This window comes from Mesocricetus auratus, unplaced genomic scaffold (genome assembly GCF_017639785.1).
Source record: "Mesocricetus auratus isolate SY011 unplaced genomic scaffold, BCM_Maur_2.0 Super-Scaffold_100028, whole genome shotgun sequence".
Classification (NCBI taxonomy): Eukaryota; Metazoa; Chordata; class Mammalia; order Rodentia; family Cricetidae; genus Mesocricetus; species Mesocricetus auratus.
This window is the reverse complement of record NW_024429209.1, coordinates 1,728,534-1,754,304: the sequence shown is the minus strand read 5'-3', so window position 1 is coordinate 1,754,304 and position 25,771 is coordinate 1,728,534. Positions and strand designations below refer to the sequence as shown.

At 44.5% G+C, this 25,771-nt stretch overlaps 2 protein-coding genes across 15 annotated transcripts in view; one reads left to right on the top strand and one right to left on the bottom strand.

Moving 5' to 3' along the window:
• Positions 1-15,440, top strand: part of Ncoa6 (nuclear receptor coactivator 6) — an 82,405-nt gene extending 66,965 nt beyond the window's left edge. For 9 of the 10 annotated variants that reach the window (XM_040732680.1, XM_040732679.1, XM_040732681.1 and 6 more), the window contains 4 exons: positions 1,232-1,300; positions 5,029-5,065; positions 8,424-8,572; positions 14,883-15,440. In XM_040732680.1, coding sequence (XP_040588614.1) covers positions 1,232-1,300; positions 5,029-5,065; positions 8,424-8,572; positions 14,883-14,926 — 299 coding nt within the window. In that variant the 3' untranslated portion in view covers positions 14,927-15,440. The remainder of the gene's footprint in view (positions 1-1,231; positions 1,301-5,028; positions 5,066-8,423; positions 8,573-14,882) is intronic. The other variant, XM_013124075.3, reaches the window with a different exon arrangement.
• Positions 15,441-16,491: 1,051 nt separating this feature from the next.
• Positions 16,492-25,343, bottom strand: Tp53inp2 (tumor protein p53 inducible nuclear protein 2). 5 transcript variants are annotated; one of them, XM_040732683.1, is made up of 4 exons: positions 25,258-25,343; positions 20,888-21,062; positions 20,193-20,481; positions 16,492-19,804 (listed from the first exon to the last, which is right to left on the bottom strand). In XM_040732683.1, the coding sequence occupies exons 2-4, from the start codon at positions 21,009-21,011 to the stop codon at positions 19,546-19,548; spliced, it is 672 nt and encodes a 223-aa protein (XP_040588617.1). In that variant the 5' UTR covers positions 21,012-21,062; positions 25,258-25,343; the 3' UTR covers positions 16,492-19,545. The 5 variants fall into 5 exon arrangements, with proteins under 5 accessions (XP_040588617.1, XP_012979558.1, XP_005084693.1 ...); XM_013124104.3 differs by lacking the exon at positions 25,258-25,343 and adding an exon at positions 24,179-24,344 and having other exon boundaries at positions 20,193-20,361; XM_005084636.4 differs by lacking the exon at positions 25,258-25,343 and adding an exon at positions 24,179-24,338.
• Between the last annotated feature and the right edge of the window lie 428 nt (positions 25,344-25,771).

The following is a 25,771-nucleotide window of genomic DNA, read 5'->3' as shown; positions in this document are numbered from 1 at the left end:
TCTGGAAGAGCAGCCAGTGCTCTTAACCTCTGAGCCATCTCTCCAGCCCCCGAAACTAATCTTAAGCTAAATAGATGTTAAGGTATAGTTTTAAGCTTCATCAGAGAAGCATCCAAAATAAAAATTGACTACTAAGCAGAGAGAGAAATCTACAAACTTTGGTTTCCACCAAAGGGTATAACTTATTTTTGTAGTTTGTCATGAGTTTTAGGCTGCATTGTTAAGATGAGAGGTCACACCTTTGACAGCTCTGGCAAACCTGAGCCTTAAATCTTTACTGAGTGATCCAGGAAGGTTCTGTTCTAGAGTGTGTTGTGTATTCTAGTTCTTTGGGATCTTAAATTCTTTCTGTCTTTCAAAGACTAATTTCTATCTTTAATGTTCCTTCACATTTTCAGCCTAGAGTGTTCTTTTACTTTGGACCCCCATGCCACTTTATACTTTTATGTGTCTCTTTCCATAAGACATCAGAGTGCAGTGCACTGCATGGACTTATCTTCAATACTAGGCTGAATTTCTGGTGTGCAGAAAGATGGAATCTTTGAGGTTGCCTGGCACAGTGTCTTGCCCCTAGAAACTTTTTAAAACTATTTGTTAGAAATGTAAATAATACCGTATTGATTTATTCATTAGATATAAATTTATTGAATGTTTTATGTCTATTACCGTTGCTAGATGCTATAGAAAAGTATAGAATTGTGTGTCTTATTAAATAAGGAGTGTGTAGTCTCTAGAGGAGTAAGTCAGAAGTTTTTAAATATTGGGGTGATTTAGGTATAGTCATTCTAAAAGTAGCTAGGTTGCTTACTAAAACAGTTTTAAATTTTTTAAAGAAAACACCAGTCATTCCTAGTGTGGTGGCATATGTTTGTAATCCCAGTACTATGGAGGCAGATGCAGAAGGATCAAGAGTTTAAGACCAGACTGAGGAAACTCAGTAAGACCCTGTCTGAAAAAAAAAAAAAAAAAAAAAAAAGGAGTCCTGACCTGAAATTGAAATTGACCCTACGATTGTGATTACTATTGTTGCCATGCCACCCCCTTCCTGGTTCTTTATGTCTGCTGTCTGCACAAAGTAGTCCTTGTTGCCGAGTGTCAGGTCGGTTGCTTTGTTAAGGTACTGCCTTTTAAGAACATGGTAGCTCAGCAAGGACTAAGTAACTTGGTTAATACTTTCTGGTTTAGTTAGAAAAAAAAAGTAAAAGACTTACTTGTTTGTTTCTTGCCTCAGCCCCTTCACAGACTTTAGTCCCAAAGGAGACTCCAGCCACAGCACTGCAGGGGCCTGTTGCCAGACCAGGTAAGGCAAATAGAGTATCTTCTTTGAGTAGGATGGGTTACATGTAAAGGAATCAGTGTGCTGTCCTCAGTGTCACATGTTCTCATGCCAGTAAGTACCTGGGACTGTCTTACCTACTTGTTTCCAAGTCAATTTGAGTTGGATGGGAGAACTTGTGTAGTACTTTTCCCAACTGGCTTGTTCATTTTCACATTTGTTGTGTTAGCCAAAAAGCTTGAGAAGGGCATCTCTTTGCTCATCGTCTGTCTGTCTTCCTACTCTGAGTTGTTTCCCCTGTTCCATGACCCTGCTATCTATGGCTGGCAGCCAGCCAGTTGGTTCATGGTTGCTTACTGGGGTGGCAAGCATGAATGCACCAAAATATAGTTTGATTATCATGGTAGATGTAGAGGTAGATTGGAGCCCCTCAGCTTACAACGAATCATCTCAGTCATCTCTGGATGACTTTAAGATGCTCCTTGTAACCAAGATACTGTAAATAGCCCTAGTAAATAGAACTAGGGGTGGTGTTTCTGGAAGGAGGAGTCAAATGTAATCTAACAGCTGCCATGAGACACTGGGTCAGCTTTGAACACACAAATGATCTGATGGCAGCAGAACACTTCTGCCTTTGACTGTTAGACCCAGAGCAGGTGAGTATCATGGACATACTTAGTTTTGCTTGGTTCTTGGTTCACAGAAGGTTGTTGAAGAATACAAAAAAGAAAGGGACTGTTTCCCAAAGGAAATTAGAATATCATTGACAGTATAAACTTGGGCTGATGCTCTTTCAGAAGTTCCCAGAACCCACATCTGGTAGTTCATAAATGCTTGAAACTCCAGCTCCAAGGGGTCTGGGGTCTTTTTGGACACCTTCATGCACATTGCAAATGTCAAATGCACACAAGAGCACACACTAAAAAAAATAATACTAATAAGTAAAGCCTTTTATTGAAAGTATACACATGACCAAATTTTTAAGAAAAAAATGATTTTGTGAATGTAAGCCAATAAAAATAGGATATAACTTGTATTTTAAAACTTGCTTCAGCATTCTATATCCTTTATTACTCTCCTGCATAGTGTGGAAAGAACGGATGTACAAAACAGACATCAGACATTACATTTTCCCCTTGCTTCTAACTGCCTACATGATACTAACATTGTACTGCACCTTTTGGAACAGAGTAATTGTTAAGAAAAGGGGTGCTATACTAATATTCCTTTTTTTTTCTAACAAAAAGACTAACTAGAAATGGAAACTCCATTTCCTGATCCAAATGTTTTTAAAATTTATTCTTTAGCATTTTCATGTTTATAATGTATTTTGATCATACTTACACCCTCCCATTACCTTCCCTTGTCTCCTACTCCCTTTTCCTAACAGGTCCTCTTCCTACTCTCATATGCCTTTGTCTGCCTTTGTAATAGACCCATAGGTTTAATTTGGGTTGCTTGCTATGAGCATGGGTGTGTGGTTATTTATTAGAGCATGAATAGCTAGCTTACCAGTGACTACACCATTGAACTGAGCTGATCCTTATACCCTACCAGTAGCCATGATCTGATAGAGGTGCAGTCTCATGAGCCCCTTGCTAATCCATGTCTGTAATGTTGATGCTGCCCAGGTTCTTTACTGTTTTTCTTTCTTATCAAAATAATTGGCTCAGGGACTTTGTTCCTTTTTAAAGTTTAATGTTTATTAATCTCTTTAAGCCAAGCATGGTAGCATACACGTCTAATCCCAGCACTCAAGAGGCAGAAATAGGAGGATTAGGAATTCAAACATTAGCTACAAAATAAGGTTTATGCCATATGGGCCTCATGGGACTCTGCCTCAAAAACATAAAAATACAGCACCCTCAGAACCCTCCACTTACATAAATTAGTGTAAAAGTTCTCAAAATCAACTTCTTTGTCATCTTTCAGAAGAGCCCACAAGCTGGTCTGGTCATGCACACCTTTATCCTGGCACAAGACAAGCAGATCTCTGTGAGCTTGAGGCCGCCCTCAAATAGTAAGCTCCAGAACAGCCACGGCTACATAGAGAGACTCTGTCCCAAAAAGCAAACAGAATTAGTTAAAAACTAAGACTTAAAGAGCACACTAGCCAGATGTAGCACATACAGAGAACCCCAGCACTCAGGAAGCTGGGGTAGAAGGATTACTAATATGAGGGCAAAGTAGGCTACAATGGAGATCCAGATAACTCGTGCTAAAGAATAGGATGCCTGGGGCAAGTTGGGGGTGGCAACTCTTCAAAGTTAGCGCGTCTTTTTGTTTGAACCATTTTTATTATTGAACATATATTAGGTGAATTTGTGTACTCCAGCTCACCCAGCAGGGAAATAGAGGCCCAAGAAGGAGTTAATAATGTCTGTTTCTTGAGGGAGTACTTCACGTCTTATGGGAGAGATTCTGAGAGCTAAGCAGAAGACAGGAAGCAAGGATTCCCTCTGCCAGAATTTTGCATTGAAGACAGTGAAATCCTGCCTCCTTGCAAGAAAAGTAACAAGTGACCAAATAATAACAGTTAATATTGAGTTACTACTAAGTAACAGGTACTATACTAAAACTCATATGTATTATTTCAATTTAATCTTAACATTAAAGCATATAACATAGTCAACTCTGCTTTCCATATGAGGCAAATAATTTGCACATGGGTAATAAAAAATGACATATGGCGGATGTGGCAGTTTATTCCCTGTAATCCCGGCATTTTATAAAGCAGGAGAATTGCCTTGAGTTTTAGGCCAGCTTGGGCTGCATAGTAAGTTCCAGAGCAGCATGGGCTACAAAATGAGAAATGAAAGGAAGGAAGGGAAGAAGGAACAAAGAAAAAGTTGAGATAAAAATGTAAGCTAGGTAGCCTTCAAAGAGATTAACATGTGCTCCCCCAGGCAGCATAGAGGTTAAGCGTGAGGCACTGGCTTCTCTACGTGGGAAATAGGCGCAGAGCTAGGGAAAGGCTAGTAACAGGAGAAATGGCTGTTTGGTATAGTAGGGAACGGCCTTTGTAAGATGGAGCTACTAGAGGCACACAATAGAAGTAGAGGATTTGTTTTGTTTTGGTTTTTTTTCTGGTGCTGAAAAGAAGTGTCTGCTATGCCCAAAGAATGCTCAGAGATGCAGTCCTCCCAGACAGACTGCTTTAGTTGTTTCTAGGCCATCACTTGGCAGCTGATGAAGTCTGAAATGTCTCAGAAACAGATACAATATAGTCTTTGGGTAGTATCTCAAAGCACAGCTCTCTGTCCTCTAAAACTGAGTGACAGAATGTTGTACAGGGGGAAAAAATGAATCTTTAAAAGACACTATTATATTTAAAGATAATTGGAAAGAAAATGCAGGAAGGTAGTGATGTTTTAAGAATGAAAACAGTTTCTTCAACATGAAAGGAAGAGACTTTTACTAAACTAGTTTTAGCTGGATGAAATATGAACCAGGTAGTGTGAATTTAGTTCTGTTGATCCCAACAGGATTATTTCACATTGTGAACTAGAAATAAAAATAGACCAAGCTGTATCTTACATTGCCAACAAACCAAGTTGGATCAGTGCCAACTTTGTCTCCATACCACATTGAGTCTCCTGCAGGATGTGGAGACTTGTTAATCTAAATACAGCGTTTGGTAGACTCCTAGAAACTCCCTGTAGACATGGACATACATGCATGCATGCGTACATACATACATACATACATACATACATATCAACATCTCATTCTCTCCTTTTTATTTTTTACAGAACTTGAGGCAAATGCAGCCATAGCCTCTGGACAAAGGTAAGAAAGATGACCATATCTGCAGACTTAGCATGACCATGGCATGAGCTTCTTCTGTCTTTAACCATTCCCTTACCTTGCTCTTCTCCTGTACCCTAGCACCAGCCTGTTTCTACTGCTCACAGAGAGAGCTTCTATGAGCCCTCACTCCTCCAGGGTAACATTTCACTGAATAAAACTTGATGACTGAGTATCTGTCTTAAGATTGTTTTCAAAACTGATAACATATTCAGCACTAAGCATAAGTGAGGAAGTAAGTGTCTTGTATATATGTGCTAGCTTCTTTACTGGTGGTCCTTGAATATATCTTCTAAGCATGGCTGTTTGACCCTCAAAGGTTAAAGAGACTGCCAGGTAGGTAAAGTGTAACCCCCAAACATGTGCTTTTGTCTGTTAACTGTGCTACCCTATATAACCTAACAAAACAGATAAAGTACATCTGTGGCCCAACCTCATTAGCTCAAGAAAGAATCGCTCCCTTTTTTTAGTGAAGGAGTACAGTAACATTTTAAAGGATTTCTTATATTTATATAGAAATGTAACTTGTAAAATATCTTGAATCTTCATGTCAGCTCTTCATATCAACCAACAGTATTTGAATATTATTCCTTGCTGTACTATGGACTACAAGCACGTTATATGTATTACCTCTCCTGATTTTTCATAGTATCTGTTTTGATAATAAATTGTATAGGTGAGAAATCTAAAGGTCAGAAAACTTTAACTAAATTGCCCAAGGTCACAGTTATAGCAGACGGTGAAACTGATGTTCCAAACCCTTCTCTTCTGACTCCAGGACCCTTACATTTTACCTATGTATTACAATAGACAAGTTGGAGATTTATAGATAAAAGTCTAGACACTAGAGGATAAGGAGTTAAATATCGTAGCTGATAAATGCACAGTTCCTCCCTGATGCCAAATTGATTGATATTCCTATTCACCACTCTGCCCATCTGTTTTTATTTTAAATGAACTAATACTTGAATTCACTTGAGTTTTTCAAATCTATGCCAACTGTCTATAAAAAGGGTCTATCAAGTTCATTTACACCTAGTAGGTTTTTATTTGCAGAGCTGCCTATACATTGGCCACACAAACACAAGGGTAGTGTTGCTATGGCTGTTTTGTTTTGTTTGGCCAAGAGAAAGGGGTTCCACATTAGGGATTATCCTCAGAAAATTGGACTATTTTCTGGTCTCAAACAGAAAACTATCCTTAGAACCTCTAGAAGGAGATATAGACCCCTTTACTTGTAATTCCACTCGAGCTCCAGTTTGGCCTCTCTGACTTTGCTTAGTTTTTGGTGTGATATGGGGTAACTGTTTTATAAAGCTAAGGTAATGTATGAACAGCTATGGCTCAGTTCCCAACCATAGTGTTGCTGGCAAAGAGTCCTCTGGCAGGAGTGAATAGTGGAGTACTGATAGTTGAAAATCACATGTGATTTGTACCTTTAAGGAGCTCACAGTCTCATGAAAGGCACAAGACATTAAAATAGATCATCCAGAGCTGGAGAGATGGCTCAGCAGCTAAGGGCACTGACTGCCCTTCCAAGGGACCTGGTTTCAATTCCCAGCAGCCATATGGTGACTTACAACTGTCTGTAACATCCTGTTCTAGCCTCCAGGATTACTGCATGCACATGTGCACAGACGTACATACAGGCAAAATACCCATACACGGAAATAAATAAATCGTTATGAACTCCATATAGTAGAACACCCTATGGATGCTTTAGAAGGTCATATCTATAGACTGTGAACCTAAGAGAAGAAAAGGCTAAGTCCACAGGGGGAGAGGGACATGGAAATCTTCCCAGAAGAAGTAGACTTTTACTTGTTCTGTTGCATTCCATTTCAGTTCTGTACCTTGCAATCAACTTTCATAAGATTTTTAAAGTGATATTAATAAGCATTTTTAAACCATGAATATAGTAAAAAGTTTGTTACAGAAATTTTCAGATTCATCAAAATTAAATCCAGCACATGCACTTGGGGGGTGCAGGCCAGAGAATCAAAAGTTCAAGGTCATCCTCAGCTATGTAGTAAGTTTGAAGCTAGTCTAGACTACATGTGACCTTGTCTTTAAGAGAAATACAGAACCACAACAGCTCCTCTACAAACCTCATCTATTTTCCTAAGGCAATGCATCTCTTCAAACATTATCTCGAAACATTTCAGAGGCAAAATGTATTTAATAGATGTTTAAAAGTTTCTAATAACCCCAAATAGTATCTAAAATCCAGGTATGGCAGTGCACACCTTTAATTCCAACATTTGGGGGGGTAGAGGCAGCAGCTCTCTGTGAGTTTGAGCCTAGCCTGGCCTATATAGTGAGTTCCAGTCCAGCCAGAGCTATATAGAAAGACCCTTTCTCAAAAGAAAGTATTATTTGGGGGGGTTACTAGGAAAATTTGAGCATATACTGGTATTAGGTAATGGCATATTACATTACCTAGGTAATAGGAATAATCATCATCCACTGCAGATATGCTGAATGTCCCAACTCCATCCTGGCTTTTTAGCAGGCAAATATTAAAAACTGGTAATACTGTTATTAAAGACACAGGGACAAAACATTTTCATATATTTCTGATGCAGTATAAATTGTATAATCCAAAGATTCTCAATAAGGAGCAACTGTGATCAGTAAGATGAATTCCCAGCCTTGGACACATTTTTTTATTGTTGCAGTTTGGGAAATATGCCATTGGTGTCTTTGGGTAAACATTCTATGGTGTAAAGGCAGCCCCTTACAAATAATTATCTGATCCAGAGGTCAGTAATGTTGAGGTGGGAAAACTTGGTGGCATCCTGTGCCTCATTTCTAGTAATTCCTCTATATATATTTCTCTCACCTGCTTTTCCACAATCCCACCAGCATTGTGCTTTCTTTTGTTTGGCTGTTTTTTTGTTTTGTTTTGCTTTGTTTTTGAGACAGGGTTTCTCTGTGTAACAGCCCTAGTTGTTCTGGAACTAGCTCTATAGACCAGGCTGGCCTCGAACTCAAAAAGGTCCTCCTGCCTCTGCATCCTGAGTGCTGAGATTAAAGGCATGTGCCACCACCGTCCAGCCCATTTTATTTTTCTAATGGAACAAGCTAGACTCGCTTTTAAGTTCTCAGCAGCATTGTCCCATTTCTGTCTATAATGACTGATTTCTTTTATTTTTGTTGTTTTCAGTGCTGGGGATTAAACCCAGGACTTATACGGGCTAGGTAGACTGAGCTGTATTCCTGGCCCTGACTATCTGCTAATTATCTTCTACTTTAGAGACGAGACTGTACTTAAAGAGTCCCTTTTTGTTTGTCTTGATGCCCTTAACCTTCTTGGAAATTTGGCACTTCCCTCTGTCAGCAGTGAGCCAAAAGAGATAGTTGAGAAGTCCAAAACCCCGAGCCGAAGAAACTCTCGAACCGAGGAGCCAGCTGTGGCTTCTGAGAGCGTGGAAAATGGACATCGAAAACGATCCTCTCGGCCTGCTTCAGCCTCCAGCTCTACTAAAGGTTAGCAGTGAGCCTTGGAAGCTTTGGGGGTGGGGTGGGGTGGGGTGAGGGTGAGCTACAAGGGTTCCTTACAGCTGCAGAGGACTTAGCCCTCCATCCTCACTTCTGTAGGTCAGTTTGCTTCTCCTCCTGGTTTTGCGCTTTGTTCACTGTCAGCTCATTAGCATACTGTTTTCTGTCTGTGTGCACAAGAGCAATAAAGGCTGCTGGAGGAATAAAGAACTTAGGTTAGTCTCGTTTTAAATCCACCCTTGCCCCTAAGTGTGGCACCACACATCTGTAATGTGACACTAGGGAGTTAGAGGTAAGAGTTTAAGGGTCCTTAGCTACATAGGGGGTCTGAGGTAGTTACATGAGTCCTGTGTCATAAACACATCCACACACTAGAAAGCTCATGATTACTCACTTCAGTTAAATCCTGAATATGGCCCAGCTTCTTTTTTACATACTGTCTCCACCTTATACACCTTTGTAACAGGGTCTTCTTATGCATTCATGTTGCCCTCGACTCTTAAACCTGTGCCTCCGCCTTCTGAGTGCTGGGATTGGAGGCACTCACTGCTACACTTGACCTCCCCATATTCTTTAAACCTCTACCTTGGTAGGGGCTCTCACATCTTCACAGAAAAAATAGAACTCTCCATTTACACTACCAAGATATTAATCTAAGTAGACTGCTATGACAGCAATGATCCCTCTTCAACTCAAAGCCTAGTGCCTCCATCTGTGCCTCTAATAACTTCTTTTATGACTTCAGCTTTACATTACCAGTGTTCTTTGTTGAAAACTGTCTTTAAAGCTGGAGACATGGCTCAGAGGTTAAGAGCACTGACTGCTCCTACAAAGGTCCTGAGTTCAGTTCCCAGCAACCATGTAGTGGCTCATAACCATCCATAACTAGATCTGATGCCCTAATCTGGCATGTAGGCGGAACACTGTATACATAATAAATGAGAGAGAGAGAGAGAGAGAGAGACAGAGAGAGAGAGAGAGAGAGAGAGAGAGAGAGAGAGAGAGAGAGAGAGAGAGAGAGAGAGAGAGAGAGAGAGAGAGAGAGAGAGAGAAGAAAGGAAGGGAGGAAGGAAAAGAAAGCTGTCTTTAGTTTGGGAAGGGGAGATTGTTTTGAGACAAATCTCACTCTGCAGCCTAGGTTGTCCATGAATTTGTGTCAATCTTACCTTAGCCTCCCAAGTCCTGAGATTATGGGCATGAGCCACCTATCTAAGATACTATTCTTTTTTCTTTCTTCCTTCCTTCTTCCCTTCCTTCCTTCCTTTTCTTTCTTTCTTTCTTTCTTTCTTTTTTCTTCCCCTGTGTGAGCCCATGGCCTAATGGATCAAGGCTAGTATTCTGCCAACTGAACTAAATCCCCCAACTCTACTGTTTATTGTTGTTTTTTGTTTTTTTTTTTAATTGTTGTTGACTTCTGTGAACTGGAACTCTTAGGTCATTTTCTGCATCTTCTCTGGCAACTCCTTAGTTTTCATAGAAACTAGTCTTGCAAGGTAGGTATAATGGCACATGTCTATAATCCCAGCCCTTAGGAGGCAGGGGCAAGATAACCAGTAAAGCTACATAGGAAGTTTGAAACCAGTCTGGGTTGCAGTACACTCTTTCTCAATAAACAAACAAAACCATCCCAATGGAACAGCAGATTCTGGTGCACTGACATCAGACACTGATATGAGGACTCATCTGTCGCTGGTAAGGAATGTCAGATGCCTCACATAAAGCCCCCAGAAGCAAGCCACGGGCCTACCAGTTATATATAGATAAAAGTAACATGCCACTTGTCATGGAGGCATGCGTAATGTTGCTACCTGAATCACAGAAATATCTTACTGCAGAATCAATGCTTCTTAGAAGTTTTGAATGGGGAGCTAGAGAAATGGCTCAGTGATTAAGACCACTGACTTCCAGAGAGCCCAAGTTCGATTTCCAGCATCCACATGACAGCTCTGTAACAAATAGAAATTGAATCACAAAAGATAAAAATGACCTGATCTTTTCAGACACATATACAGAAATGGAAAATTGCTTTTCTCTAGGGTCCAGAGTAATTGTTCCCCAACCCTCCAGGGGAGGTAATAGAGACTTCAAAATCTGATGAGAGGCCGGGCAGTGGTGGCGCACGCCTTTAATCCCAGCACTCGGGAGGCAGAGGCAGGCGGATCTATGTGAGTTCGAGGCTGGGCTGGACCAATAGCCTCTGAAACAATACAGAGAAACCCTGTCTCGTAAAAAAAAAAAAAAAAAAAAAAAAAAATCTGATGAGAGAAAAAGGAAATTTCATTTTGTATTTGGGTTTTTGTTTGTTTGTTTGTTGAGACAGAACCTCACTATGTATCTCTGGCTGGCCTGAAACTTGTTATAGACCAGGATAGACAAAGTCTATCTACTCACCTCCTTTTGCTTCCTGGGCTAGGATTAAAGGCATGTGTCACAACACCGGGGAGGGGGGGGGGATGTTTAGCCAGGCATTTTGGTACATGCTTGTAATCCTAGCCTTTAGGAGACTAAGGTAGAAAAATCATACATTCAAGGCATGGCTGGATTATAGGGCACATTCCAGGTCAACCTGGACTACATAGGGAGACCCTGTTTCCAAAATCAAATATTTTATATCTCATGATAGTATAAAAATATACCATTCTCCATTCCCACCAGTTTCTAACCCATTAAGTCCATTCCTCTTGGATTAATTTGACCAAGAGTGAACCCAATTTTGAATTCTCCACACTCTCCCCGTGTCTTTTGTCTGTCTGTAGTCTCTGGCATGTCTGTAATCAGTCTGTATCTGTGCCCCAGTAGTTGCCCTTGTCCCTAACAAAGGACTTTGCTCTGCATTAATTGACCAGTACAGGAAACATGGCATGGGAAAGGAATGAGGGGTTCTTTACAGAAATCTTTCACAGGGTTTCAACAGGGAAGAAATCACTTCCTGATCACACCTGACCACATAGCTCTCCACACAGCACTGCAAATATTATCAACCTATAACCACATTTGTAGTGTTTATGGTGGATATTTGTTTTAAGCAAATGTTTACCACACCATGAACATACACACATTCTGGGTCAGGGGCACAGAAGAGTATCTAACCTATGATTAAAGCTATGCATTTATTTTAGGTTCTAAAACCTGATTGCATGGGAAATCCAAGGCTTAGTAAAGTTGGTTACATTCTTTTTTCTTTTTTTTTTTTTTTTTTTTCCAAGACGGGGTTTCTCTGTGTAGCTCTACCTGTCCTGGAACTTGCTTGCTCTGTAGACCAGCTGGCCTCGAACTAAGAAATCCACCAACCTCTGCCTCCCAAGTGCTGAATTAAAGGCGCGCACCACCACTAGCTGGTTACATTGTTTTCTTAAGGGCAAGTTAAATATGTTGAGTACACAGCAAAATAGCAAGTTAAATAAATGGTCTTGCCTGAGTGTGATGGCACAGGCCTTTAATTCCAGCACTCAGCAGAGGCAGATGAATCTCTATGAGTTTGAGGCCAGCCTGATCTACAGAGCTAGTTTCAGGACAGCTAGGGGCTGTTACACAGAGAAACTCTTGTCTCCAAAACCAAAAAAGTGAATAGTCTTAAATGGCTTTAAGGGGTATTATTAATTTTGCTGTAAGGTCTGCCAAGAGTTGGTCTTTGTGGGGGGGCCTAAAAGACATTTTTATAAAAATATATCACCACCTTTACTGAGGGCCTTATATGTTGATTTGTACTCAAAGGCAGTATTCCAATTCATTGACTTGGAAATAAAAGGAGGTGGAATCTGACGTTGCTCAGGCTTCTCTCCCCACCTCATTTTCTAGTTATATCTGTCTAAATCTCAGACATACCATTTGATTTTTATTTTATTTTTTGAGGCAGGGTTTTTCTGTGTAGTCCTGACTGTTCTGGAATTTGCTACTTAGACCATATAGCTCTCAAACTCAGAGAAATCCTCCTGCCTTTGCCTCTTTAGTGCTGGGATTAAAGGTGTATACCACCTCACCCATCCATTATTTGATTCTTCATACATAAGGGAGATGTTTCTATAGTTGACCTAACTGATAGCTTCTTTTTAATTTTTTCATTTTCATATATACATACTTTCAGGTGTGTACACATGTGTGTACAAACACATGGAAGCCAAATGTGAGTGTTGGGTATCAGCCAGTCCCCACCTTATTTTTTTAATAAGTTATTTTTATTTCATGTACATTTGTGTTTGTCTGCATGTATGTCTGTATGAAGGTATTGGATCCCCTGGAACTGGAGTTACAGACAGTTGTGAGCTGCCATGTGGGTACTGGGAATTGAACCTAGGTCCTCTGGAAGAGCAGCTGCTCTTAACCACTGAGCCATCTCTGAGGAGCCTCCAACTTATTTTTTTGAGACAGTAGTCTATCAATGAACTGACCTTGCTCATTGTTCCAGGCTAGCTGGCCAGCAAGCTCCAGGGAGCTGCCTGGTTTTTTTCTTCCCAAGCACTGGGATTACAAGCATGCACTGCTGCCCTGGCTTTTTGTATGGGTGCTGGGGATCCAAACTCGACTTCCCACATTTGCCCCGCCAGCGCTTCACCAAGTGAGCTATCTTCTCAGCCCACATAGTTTTCTAAGGACGAACAATGTCAAGGTAAAACCCTGTATATTTTCACTTCAAATAAGTTTACTGCAGTGAAAATCAAACTTGAGAATTGGACATAAAGAGTTGATTATAGGGACAGGATGGTGACCCATGCCTATAATCCCAGCACTTGAGGGGCTGAAGTGGGAGGATGAACCACAAATTTGAGACTAGCCTGCACTAGCAGTGAGTTACAGACAGCCTGGACTGCAGAGTGACCTTGTATTAATTAGTAGTTGATTACTGACCTGTGTGACAATGACCAGAGTTAACAGCAATAAACATTTTGCTTCTCGCATCTGTTTCTGGTGGCCTGGGTTCTCAAAGTATTATGATTTTTAAAAAAGCAGTTTTGCTTAGAATACTGAACCTGGTAATGTAGCATCAGAAAATTCATCTCAATGAGAGGTATTTAAAACATTGTTTGGATTTGGAGTTTACTTTTGTTATTTATAACATGTCATATAGCCCCAAGGCTGTCCTCAAGACCCTATATTTATCAAAGATGACCCCCTTGCCTGTACCTTCCAAGTGCTGAGATTGACAGGTGTAATTACAAGTGTGCCACAGTACCAAGATAAAATATTTTGTATAAAAACTAAAATATCATGCAGCAGAATGAAAAGTAAGTCAATACAGTTAGATTCTAAACAGATGTTTACATTTGCAGAGCTTCAGGGTACTACTGTACTCGGCCATAGAAGACTGGAAAAGTTTTAAATATTTAGAGACAAGAGTAGCTTGACTTGAGACATTGATATGTATAAGGGAAGTTAAAGGAATCAAAGCAGTCTTTCCCTTTTATGTCAGTTACTATGTATAAATCATTCAGTTGTCACTTACGAAGCCTTCAAGTTCAGGGATGCTGTTCCCTGTTGTGAAATGCTTCCGTGTATGTGTACCCTGTTTTGGGGTGTGGTGGGGTGGTTCTAGAGATTAAGTTCAGGGCCTCATACATGCTTGGCAGGTGCTCTGCTGATAGAGCTGTGTAATCCTAGCCCTTCAAAGCCTCCATATATTTGGGCCACAGAAGACCTTGACTAAGATCCATGTCATGTAGTTTAGAGACTTTTACTGTAGCATATCAAGAAGTGTTCCTTACTGCAGAATAATGGGTTGGCTACAAAACACAGCCAAAGTCTAGTTTCTGGGGCAATTCACTCACTTGCTGGTGTCTCACCAAAAACACTGTTAGTGTGACTATAACTTCATTGAGTGATGTGAATTGAGGGAGATTGCTGATTGTACAGCTTGCGAGGGGTCATGTTGGTGAGGGTGGGGTAGAGATAAAGCAGATAAAAGTGCTTTGCCATGCTGAGTGGTGGCGCACGCCTTTAATCCCAGCACTCAGGAGGCAGAGACAGGTGGATCTCTGTGAATTTGAGGCCAGCTTGGCCTACAGAGCAACAAATACCATGTGGGACCCAGGGATTGAATCTGGGTTTGGTAGCAAGTGATTTTACCCACTGAGCCATCTCCCTGATCTTCATTACATTTCCCCAATTGGCAGGTCTTGATATAAGGGCCACTCTCTTTTACCACATAAGTCAGCAGGCAAAGCTGTGACTGTTTTCAAATCGTGTGTCCCTTAAACTGATTCGAAGCCTAATCGGGCTCCACTATGTCAATTCTAGACATTGTGGACAACCTGAAGGGCACTGCTACCTTTGTTGAACATATCCTTCCTTCCTCTCCCAACAGATATAACTGGTGCAGTGCAATCCAAGCGAAGAAAATCCAAGTAAGCAAGCTGGAAGATGACTTGATACTTGTAAATGTGTGTGAATTTTACAAAGAGCAATTTTCAGCTGTGACTTTTTAATCTATTTCTGTACAGTTAGTCATTTTAATAACTCAGTCCTTTTCCTAGTCCCTGAAACCTGTTGTTTCATAAAGTGTAATGGGGAGCAGCCCTTTTGGTGTTGCAAAATGAAGTTTAAGGCTTCTAAAATGTTGCCATGTATTGAAAGGAGCTAATGCCATTATAAATGTTATTAGTTTCACATTTCTTAAGCAGCCTAGAGTACAGGGTGAGCATTTGTAGATCTTCTAATGATGTATTGTGCTGTGGAAGTACTGTGTGTGAATAGCAGTAGTGGGGCAAAAAGCAATCTTGTCATTTGGAAATGTTGTAAATAATTTTATTATATAGTGTTTTGGATGTATTTGTTGTAGAAATGGACCAGTGAATAAAGAGAATCTAAGGGTTTGTACAATGTGAAATATTGAACGTGTTAAATAAATGTCTTTGTCATAGAACTTTAATGTGTGTTATTGGAAAGAGGTAAGCAAGCCTTTTTTTTTAAATCATAGATGAGTAGACACAGCCTTCTTTGTAACTCAGATCTACCTGCCTGATGAAGAAAATGTGTCCATCTGCTCACACAACTTATTTTTGGTTTTGAAGAAACCAAAATTAGCAACATAGAGGGAGAGAGAGAGAGGGAGGGAGGGAGAGAGAGAGAGAGAGAGAGAGAGAGAGAGAGAGAGAGAGAGAGAGAGAGAGAGAGAGAGAGAGAGAGTCTAATTTCATTTGTTTACAAATAATCAATCACCGAGTATGGTAGCACACACTAGTAATCACAGTGCTTGGGAAGTAGAGGCATAAGAATCACGAGTACAAGCAGTATAGTGCAAGCCTTTAATCCCAGCATTCAGGAGGTGGAGGCAGGCAGATCTGAGTTTGAGGCAAGCCTGGTCTATAAAGCGAGTTCTAGGAGAGCCTGGGCTGTTACACAGAGAAATCCTGTCTTGAAAAACCAAAAAGAACCATGAGTTCAAGGTCATCTTCAGCTACATGGAGAGTTCGAGACCAGGTTGGGCTACCTAAGACCTCGTCTCAGAAAGTAGAACCAACCCTCCATCAAAGGCACCTGGGATTGTTAGAGGCAAGAGACCGTCAGCAACACAGATGGCACTTCCCCCACTTCATTCCTGTGCTGCTCCATTCACATGCTCTCAGACTGGCCAGCAAGGTTGTCTTAGCACAGTTCTGCTGTTAAATGGGCAGCTCCTTGTCCTATAACCCAGTGCTTGGGACTAAAAGAATGGCCAGTGTCTCCATTGTGCTTCTGTTTTCATTCCTGTATTTCAGGTGGCTTCATATATGTGTCTTACAAGGGTCTTCTAAAAATATTTTATGAGTTGAACCCTATATTGTCTCTTTCCAGAGAACTTACGTACCCTCTTCCTCTCTTGTATGACAAACTGGAGCCAAAGCCAGCCTAATAATAACGCCCTCTGTCTTGACTATACTTGAGATTATAGAGTCTCTTTAGACTTTAGCTCAGCTCAGGCAGAAAGCATAATGTGCTTTAAATAGATTTTTATTTGTTTATATTATTTTTTCTCCCATACAGGAATAGTATTACAGTCTAACATTCAGAATCCTGTTACACACACACAGGCATGCTACATGACCAGGTCAGGGTGGTCGTGTCCTTGAGTCTGTCGACACATCACAACATGATCAGTCAAAGATTTTTCATTTCAGCCAGTCTCAACACAAAACACCCAACAGATCTGCACTCAACTTGTTGGTTCCATTTGGAACTAGGTGGTAGGGTAAGAAGGTATTAGAGTAGGCTGTGGTTTGTCTGCATTCAGTCCCCTCACACAAAGCTGCATGGATCTTGAAAGCCACCCAAGGAGCTCTGGTAGGGTCCTTGTTGCACCTAAGACATTATAGGTCACAGCAAGTTGATCAGAGGATTCCAGGCTGGGGAGCAGGCATACTCCAAAACAGCACCAAACAGCACTCACACACACATAGTGCCCTGCTGGGGCTAGACTGGCAAAGGTTAGAAAGTGACACCAGCTCAAGAGAACCACTCAGACTTATTGGAGAAAGCTGGAAGTTGCCCTTTGATGTAATTGGGACTCACTCTAGAAACAGGTCCCTCTGACATCCTTAGTTTTGGCAAAGTGCTGGTAGTATTGACATTAATACAAACTGGTACAAATTGCTCTAGGGTCTCTGAAATCAGTCAAGACAGACTCTCTAACCTCCTCCTGTCTAGGTTGCATAGGACTTTGTGAATTCTGGTTCCCTTGTATATTCAAGTTCTGTGGTTTAAGAAAAAAAATCCTGAAGCATGCTCAAGGTGAAAGGCACATACACAGTCAATACAGTATGACAAGGTCTGATGCTTCAGGAGGCAGACTAGCAGGAGACTGCGTAGTGTTGGTTCTTAAGAAATCTATACACAATTAAAATATTGCCACACTCAAATGCTACAGAATCTATAGGAAAGTACAAAAGAAAAATGAGCCTTGCAACCAGTCAGATGAGAGATTGGAGGGTTCTAGAACTACAGGAGCTTCTAGAAAGACAGGTCAGGAGCGAGGCCTTTTGAAATTTGAGCCAAATGCCCTATCAAACATCCCACAGCAGCAGGATCATGGGCACTTGCCCAGGACTGAGCCTAGGCCCCATCTGGCAGTGAGGAATAGACAAGAAGGGCTGGAGGAGTTTCAGCTCTTGGAAGTGCTGAAGTCCCTAAGCTGGCTGGGAAGTGACCTTAGAAGAGCAGGAAGAGTATTGTATTAGGTTGTCACTGAAGAACTTGGGACAGGAGCAAGGATATCAACTACTAGGGCCCTAATAAGCTGGTGTGAGGTTTTGATCTGCGTGTAGTTTGCATTTGGCTTATCCTTGGGCTAGGTGACCCTAGCAAGGCTTCCTCTGTCCCCATCCTGGGGACACCCTCTCATCCCCACATGAAGCCTGATGAGAAAGGATCGGAGAGGGTGACTACTTTTACCCTCAGGAATGCAGTTTTCTCCAACCCTGGCTTGGCTCTGAAGCCTGGAAACGCGGAGTTGAAGTGAAAGGGAAGACCTGTGTTAATATGTAACAGGAAATCTAAAACTTTTGAGGAAGAAAGAGCACACAGTTAAAAAAGGACAGCTAGAAAGAATATGAAACGACTTGGGGCATCCCAAGAGGCTGTTGCTGGTGTCTGAGCCCCACCACAAGAAGGAAGAAGCTGGCTACCCCATCCCTGTGCTCTACCCAAGAATTCCTTACTCCAGCTATTTGACTAGAAGGGGAGGAAAGGCCACAGGGGACTCAGGAAGAGCCCTGTGGGAAAGCATTAAGAAGCCACTTGAAGGCCCTGAACTTCTGTAAGAAAAATTTGGGAACTGGAACGGTGAGACTCCTGGCCTCCTAATCCAGGAGTGTTTATTAATCAGCCACATTGAGCAAAGTATGAAGTATAAGGCCAGAGGCAAGATGAAGGCAGAGCTGTCAGTCTGGGGATGGCTTTACCCCAAAGGTATCCTTAGCATCATTCTTCTGCATTCTTGCCTTGGGGTATATACCCTTTTCCCTGCCTAGAAGCCCTCTGGCCTGCGTCTCCTAATTCTAGCACCTTGGGCATGTGAACAAAGATGGCCAGGATGTCAGGGCATTACCCAGCTTCTACTCCTGGGGTGGCAATGTCAAGGGAAGGTGACAAGGTACAAGCCCTTCTGACTCAAGACTCACACGAGGGGTAGGGGGTATTCTGGAAGGAAGGATTACAGGAAAAGGAAATGGGGGCAGACTCCAGGCTCAAGCCTAAGACCAGGGCTTAGCTCCTCTGACCAAGCACAGTGCCCAGTGCCGGCTCTCACAATGCCCTGCTCCCTGCTGTGTCTCAACCCATCTGTCCCTGTCTGCATTTCCCAATAGACTGCCTGCTTTCTCTCTATTCCCTTCACCTTATCTAACTTACAACTCACTGTCCTCCTCCACATACTTAAACTTTCCAGGCCTAAGCAGCTCCAAGGAGCTCAGCCCCCAAGGCAGACAGAGGAAGAAAACTGAAATCAAAACCCTGAGCCTGACACCTGACTACAGGGTAAGAACAATGGCCCAGGCCTGGCAGGTTGTACCTAGTCAGGATTGGGGGAGGGAATTGCCAGGAATGAAAAAGGGAACAGGAGCAATACCGAACAGAAAAGAGTAAGTCTTGGAAAGTAGGAGCTGGAAGTTGGAGACTGTGCCAGGTCATGGTGGGAGAGGCTTCTTAAAATCGGTGGGTTAGGAGGACAAAAGTGAAGAAGCAGGATGACAAGGTTAGGGGTCTGAAAGGGGAGATGGGAGGGTAGGAGTGGGGAGTGAGATGGTGAAGAATCAGAAACAGAGGTGGGGAGGGTGACCCTGGATGAAAGAGGTTAGCAGGTGAATTAGTTCAGAAACTGAGAAACCCGGGAGTGGAGGGCCATCATCCCACCTCAAACACTTAGGAAGGAGGGAGGCTGTGGTATCCAGATGGAGGCAGGCGGACCCTGGACAGCCCTCGAGCAGCACACTGGCTGCTGCAGAGGAGGCAGATGAGACCAGGAAACTGCAGGATTCGAGGTGCAGTGGGGGCGCTCAGTAGTTGAACTGGCGCTGGCACGGCTGGTAAATGAAGCTACCCTGGTGCTTGGGCCGGCGAGAACGACTTTCCCGGGCCCGATTCTGCCGCTGCAGCACTTTAGCACTCAAGGCATGGCGCTCTGCCCGCTGCCGGGCCCTCTGCAGCCTCCGCACCTGGCCGGCCTTCTCCAGCAGCACAGCCCGCGCAGGCACAGCAGCAGCTGCTGTGTGGTGCAGAGCCCTGGGCTCCCGGCGGGCAGGCGCCGCCAACTCTCTGCAGGGACAAAGTACAAATGTCAGAGGGGGACAGGGGACTCGAGTCTCCCACCCTGTCTCTTCGGGGCCTAACCTCTTATGAATGCCCTAACCGAGGGGTACCAACTCTTGCCTCAATCCCAATTACAGATGTTTCTTATAGTTACCCCTGAGGCAGATAAACTAGACAGGAAGGATAGGGAGAGGGTTCCACGCCCCCCCAACAATACAAGCCCCACTCTGCGCTCTGGCTTAGCAGTTCTAGATGGCCCCAGTCCTCTGAGCCAAGACTCTCCCAAGCCCCATCTTAGCCACAAGACCATCAGTGATCCCTACCCACCTGGCCCCGCCCTTTGTCTCAAGGACACTCCTCTGCTAGGCTCCTAGACCCTAGCCTGCCCACTCACCCATCACTGAGATCCTGATCAGGCAAGGCAGTGTCAGGATGAGGGGAAGGTGGCCCAGACTCCAGCACTATGGTGCTGCCGGTGACATAAACGGACATGCTGGGATGCTCAATGAGGAGGTCCTCCAGGGGGTTGCTCTGGAGGCGCGCGGGCCCAAGACCAGGCCCCTCTGCAGTAAAACAGGCGGGAGGGGTAACAAACCAGCTCTCGTCCATCAAGGAGGGCGCAGGTGGAGGGCGGCCTGCGGGAGCAGGAGAGGCCCCAGGGTTTGGGGGAGTTGTGTAGCTGTCTATAGGGTGTGGGAGTGGGGAGCCATGCAGAGCAGCAGCAGCAGGGGGGATGGAGGGGGGGACACACGCACACATACCGGACACAGGGGATGGGGAGAGAAAGGGCATCGTTAGTCAGACCTATAGCCCCTGTCCATCGTGTCCAGAGAGCACCTGAGGGTCAGGGTCCTTACCCTGCTGCCCTAGGGGGCCCCAGGTGTATGCCCCCAACAAATGAGAAGACAAACAGGGCTTTCGGGAGAAGGGTCTGTGTTACTGCCTCAACTTCACTTTGCCCAGGATGCCTAGGGGGACTCCAATTCCCAAATAACCACCTTCCCCTTCCATATTGCAAGGCCTCCCCGTCCTTATGATGCCTTCAGGGGCTTGGGAATCAGAGTGCTGGCCCCCTGACTCAGACCTCACCCTGCAGGTCAATGATGAGCCAGCCATCCACTTCATCCTCCTCTGAGACGAAGGCCCCGGGACAGTTGGAGTCTTCAGGAGGCGAAGGATTGCTGAAGAAAAGGCTGGTAAAGCGCTGGAACATGGTCAGCGGGTGAAGCAACCTCAAGGGGGCGCCCTATGGCAGTGCGAAAACCTGGGAAGCACAGAAAGACATTAGGCTAGAGTCTACCATTGACGGTGGCTGGGGGACAGAGGGCTCCAGCACCCTGAGCAGAGGCAATGGAGAAGCATAGGTAGGCTCTTTCCTGTGTGTGCTTTTCTGCGGTCAGTAGGCTTTCCTGTGTGAATTCAGGAAACTGTTGGTCTTTGTTTTCTTATTTGTCAAACAACAATAACACCCTAATAAGAATTAAGTGAACTAAACAGAATGTGTTTAGAACAGTGCTTGAGCACACATAAGTGTCCAATAAGCTAATAAACTTGCTGTTACTACAGGCTGCTTTGGGATATGGAAGAAGTGGTATATATGGCCAGGCTTTGCCATGGAAGGTTTCTGGAGGATGGAACAGCTTTGAAAAAAGTAAATAGGAAATTTCCATTGAGGGAACAAACTGCCTTTACTATCATCATCATAAAATTAACATTAATGTGTCAGGTACCATCCTAAGCAACTTCATCTATTTTACCTATGTAGTCCTCACAACAAAACAAAATTAGAGCAAGGTATGAAGGTGCAAACATGTTATCTTAGTGTTTGGAAGAGAGACAAGAGGATCAAAAAGTTTAAAGTCAGACATGGTAAGCCACATCTGTCATCCTAGTAAAGTGGAGGCAAGAAGATCAGGAGTTCGAGTCCTGCTTTGGCTACCTAGTGTGTTTAAAGCCAGTCTGAGCTACATGAGACCCTACCTAAAAATAAATAAATAAATAAATAAACAGTCCTTGGCTATATGAGATCCTGTCAAAAGGAACAGAAAGGGAGAGAAAATGTCTACTCTTTTTTCTGGTAAAGAGAGAAATAAAACAAGACTCAGAGAGGTGAGGCAATTAGCCCAAAGTCTCACAACTAATAAAAGACACAGGTAGCATTTGAATCTAGATAACCAGTGGCTCCATAATCCCTATAGTCCACTCCTACCTTTTCTGGGTATCTGTCTAGACTGGACATTTTTAGTTTTGTAAATAGGGTTGTGTCTAGGTGTGTTTTCTAGGGGTAAAAAGGATCTTGGATTTCAGCAAGGTTTTTCCAAGCAGCAACCAGAGATCAAGAATACTCATAGGACCTTGTGTGGCTTGAAAAGTGCTACAATCTCACCATGGGATTGGACAACCCTCAGATGTGTATTCCAGATGAGGTGTAAGATCCTATGCTCACAGGTCCTCCCTACTCTGACTCCTTTTCTCCAGACTCTTGTTCAAGGACAGCATCTCTAGCCAAGACAAAGAATATTGGGTTGCCTGACCCTAGTTAAACAACATGTCAGAGGCAGATGATGATGGAAGAAGGAAGCAGTCAGATCCAAGCAGCCCTTAAGGATAAACACAAGGGTTGGACCAAGACCCAAACCTTCAGACAGCCCTTCCCTGGACCAAGACACGGAAAAAGCCCCCTGTTCTAGGAATACAGACCTCAAAGTGATAACATTAATCTATCCAAAAAGCTACAGCTTAGTAGTGGTGGGGCAATGCAGAGCATATATAATCAGAAAAGCCTCAGAGATCATATCCTAGAATGGAAGAGTGCACAGAAGACAGGGAGACTGGACTTGATTCAGCCATCACCCTTCTGCCTATCCATAGAATGATGTGGAGATCCCAGGGTTCCCACTGTAGTAGACCCTGCAAGGAACTTCAACTGATGGCATGTTGAGAGAGGTAAGAGGCTCAGCAGAGAAGTTCCCCCGTGGAGATCATGCAGCAGTGACAGCCAGGAGAGATGACAACAACCAGCCAGCTATAACTGCCCACTCTTCCCCTTGACCACAAGGAGAGCCTCCTGGGTTTTCTTCCCTAGCCTGCTGGCTTCCTGGTTCTCAGTTTCCTGGCTCCACTCCAGGAAGAACCTTCCCTTAATACTACAGCAGCTGTGCCCAGAATAGCACTTGAGCCCTAAGCCACCCCTAGCCCAGGCCATTCTTGAACAAACCCCAGCCTGGGAAGAAGATCCAGATTCAGCCTCCACATCTACTCACTTGGAAAGAAAGAACCATTCTGCTCCTCTGGAAGCAAACTCTCCCGACAGCACCTGTGCTAGGGAAGGTCTGGTTCCTCCTAGCTGACAGCTTGGGATCTGACAAGGTGATGAGAGGCCAATAAAGGGAACTCCCAGCTCATTCTCGACAACATCTGCCTGGGAGACACCGGAGGCAGGCAACTAGTGACTCACCTTTCTGGGATCAAAACAGCTGGGAGACTGCCACTTATTGGGTTGTAAGATAGAGAGAAGGCAGAGAAGGTCGCCTTGAAACGGGCCCAATCTTCAGAAACCTCCTGGAAAAATGTCCAGAATCGGGAAGATTGAAAGACCCTATCAAATTGAGGGGATGCTGAGCCCAAGACAGGGTCCCCAGTAGATGGATATATAGTTGGTTAATTGAACTAAGCTTGTACTAAGCATTTGCCCACAGCTAAGGAACCTGTCACTCATTGAGTGTGACTCTAATTGGTTGAGATCTCCAGTAAGCTGTGTCTCTCTGGGTCTCAGTTTCCCCTTCCATGAAATAGAATTTAAGACCCTCAATATTTGTAGGCTGAAAATGACATCAACTAAGGCTTTGCACACATGTCAGGGATTAAAAGGATGTTATTATGTTGGGGGCGGAGCCTGAAGAAAGGACATTCACTGCCATCTGGTGCTGTCTCAGGGACCGGCAGTCTGAAGCCTCTTTCATCCACCGACCACCCTCTCAACCTAGCTCGAGCTGTACCGTCTGACCCTTCCTCAGGTCGCAAGGAAAAAGCAGATGAGAGCCCCGACCGCATTCTCTAGATTAGCCCGGGAAACCGCCGAGTCCCCTCGGGTCCCGCTTGCCTTTCAACCCTGGGCCGGGCTCACTCAACACAGCACCCACCGGGTCACCAGAGGACAAGCACCCAAGCAAGCCTGGAAGGCGGGGCTGGCCTTGGTGACGTCTCAATGTCATATGCAAATAAGCGACGTCATGGCCTACCGGCTTGGGGCAACCAATAGAGAGCCGAGAACGCAGCTCCAGGGGCCGCCGGCGGAGACAGACAAAGAACCGGAGAGGGGGGCGCAGGGCGTGTCCTGGAGCGCCCGGAGCCCCCGGCCCCGCGGCGGTCAGGACTCACCAGGGGCGGCTGCGGCAATCGGTGCGCTGAGGTAGTTGTGCGGCCGGGCGTCCCCGGGGCGCCGGTGCTCACAGCCTGGGCCGCATACCGGGGACTGGCCGGGAGACAGCGGGGCTCGCAATCGGACGCCCGGAGCTGCTGCGGCCGCTGCGCCGGAGCTCACGGCACAAATCCGAACGGTCCAACAGCTGATTGTGACGTCACAAAGGGGCCCGCCCGCTCGCGTCAGCGGCCGTCGGAGGGGCGGCCAATCGCGGGCGTCCAATGTTCTTTCCCCGCCCCTCCGCGGTTGGCTGCAGCCCGGGATCTGCACTCCGAACCTCCGACTGAGTGGAGGTGATGGCCCAAATTCCCTGCCCCCAGTCATCCACAGACCTCGCACTGACGGCGACCCCCCCATTCTTCCGCAAGGATTCGATCTCGCTGCGCTTTCTGCACGTAGCCTTGCTCTTTCACGTGCCCCGGTGCTCCGCACATCCCTTAGCCTGCATCTCAGTACAGGAGGACCCCTCCACCCCCACTACACTCCATCTGTAAGTCCCTTCCACCCCCTCTCCTTGTCCTTACGACTCTTCCTCACACTGCCCTTCTTGTCTGCTATCCCTCCTCTGTCTCATCTCGTCCCTACGCGGTTTCCCAGCTCTCCCTTTTCCCCTGGGCTTGAGCGGACCTTTCCCCTCCCGCAGTTACAAAGGAGCACCTGCGAGTGTGGGGGAGCTGGTGGGGCTGATGGGAAATTTGGTCAGAGTAGGCCTTAGAAAGAAATTGCTCTAAGCTGAACAAACATTGACCTGGAGACAGCTCTGCCCTAAGACGTTTACACACCTTATTTAGTCCACGTTGCTACCCGAACAGGACAGAGAAGTGACAAGACAGGGATTGTTGGTGCTGGTTTACATATGGAAAAACAGAATGCAGGCACGCGCTTGTAATCCCAGCAGTTGGTAGGTAGACATGAGGTTCAAGAGGTAAATGGCAGCCTAAGCTACAGGAGTCTCAGAGAGAGGAAACGGGGGGGGCACTGGGGGTGACATCTACTATTGCTTCTGCCAGATCTCCAGCTGACATTGAACACTTACCATATGCCAAGCACTCGGCTGCTTTTTAACCTTCACAATAATCCCCAAAAGTAGGTAGTATCCTCCTCTTACAGTTGAAGAAACAGACCAGGAGAGTCTAAGGAACATCCCAAAGTAATTAAGCCATAGTCAATGGCAGAAGTTTAAATCACAGGACCCCTCCACCTGCACCAGAGGGTCTGAACTCCAGGGTTCTGAGTCTCTCCAGTGAGATCTGGCTTCCAGTCCTGTGTCCCAACTGTGTGATGCCAAGTAAGTCCTTACCACTCTACCTGGCCTGCTGGCATATGTATTCAAACTTAGGGCCAGCAGAGTGAGAGCTTTCCAGACTCTTCATCCCCAAAATCCCACCAAGTTCATGCACCAGGCCCCAGTTCTTGCAATGGCCTGTGAGACACTTGGGGAGAAACTGCCAACACCCGTCCTGGGGATTTCCAGGCTAGAGCTTCTGAATCTCTTAAGTAGAACAGATCTGGTAGATGAGGCTCAGAGAGTGGCCCATTTGGCCGCAGGA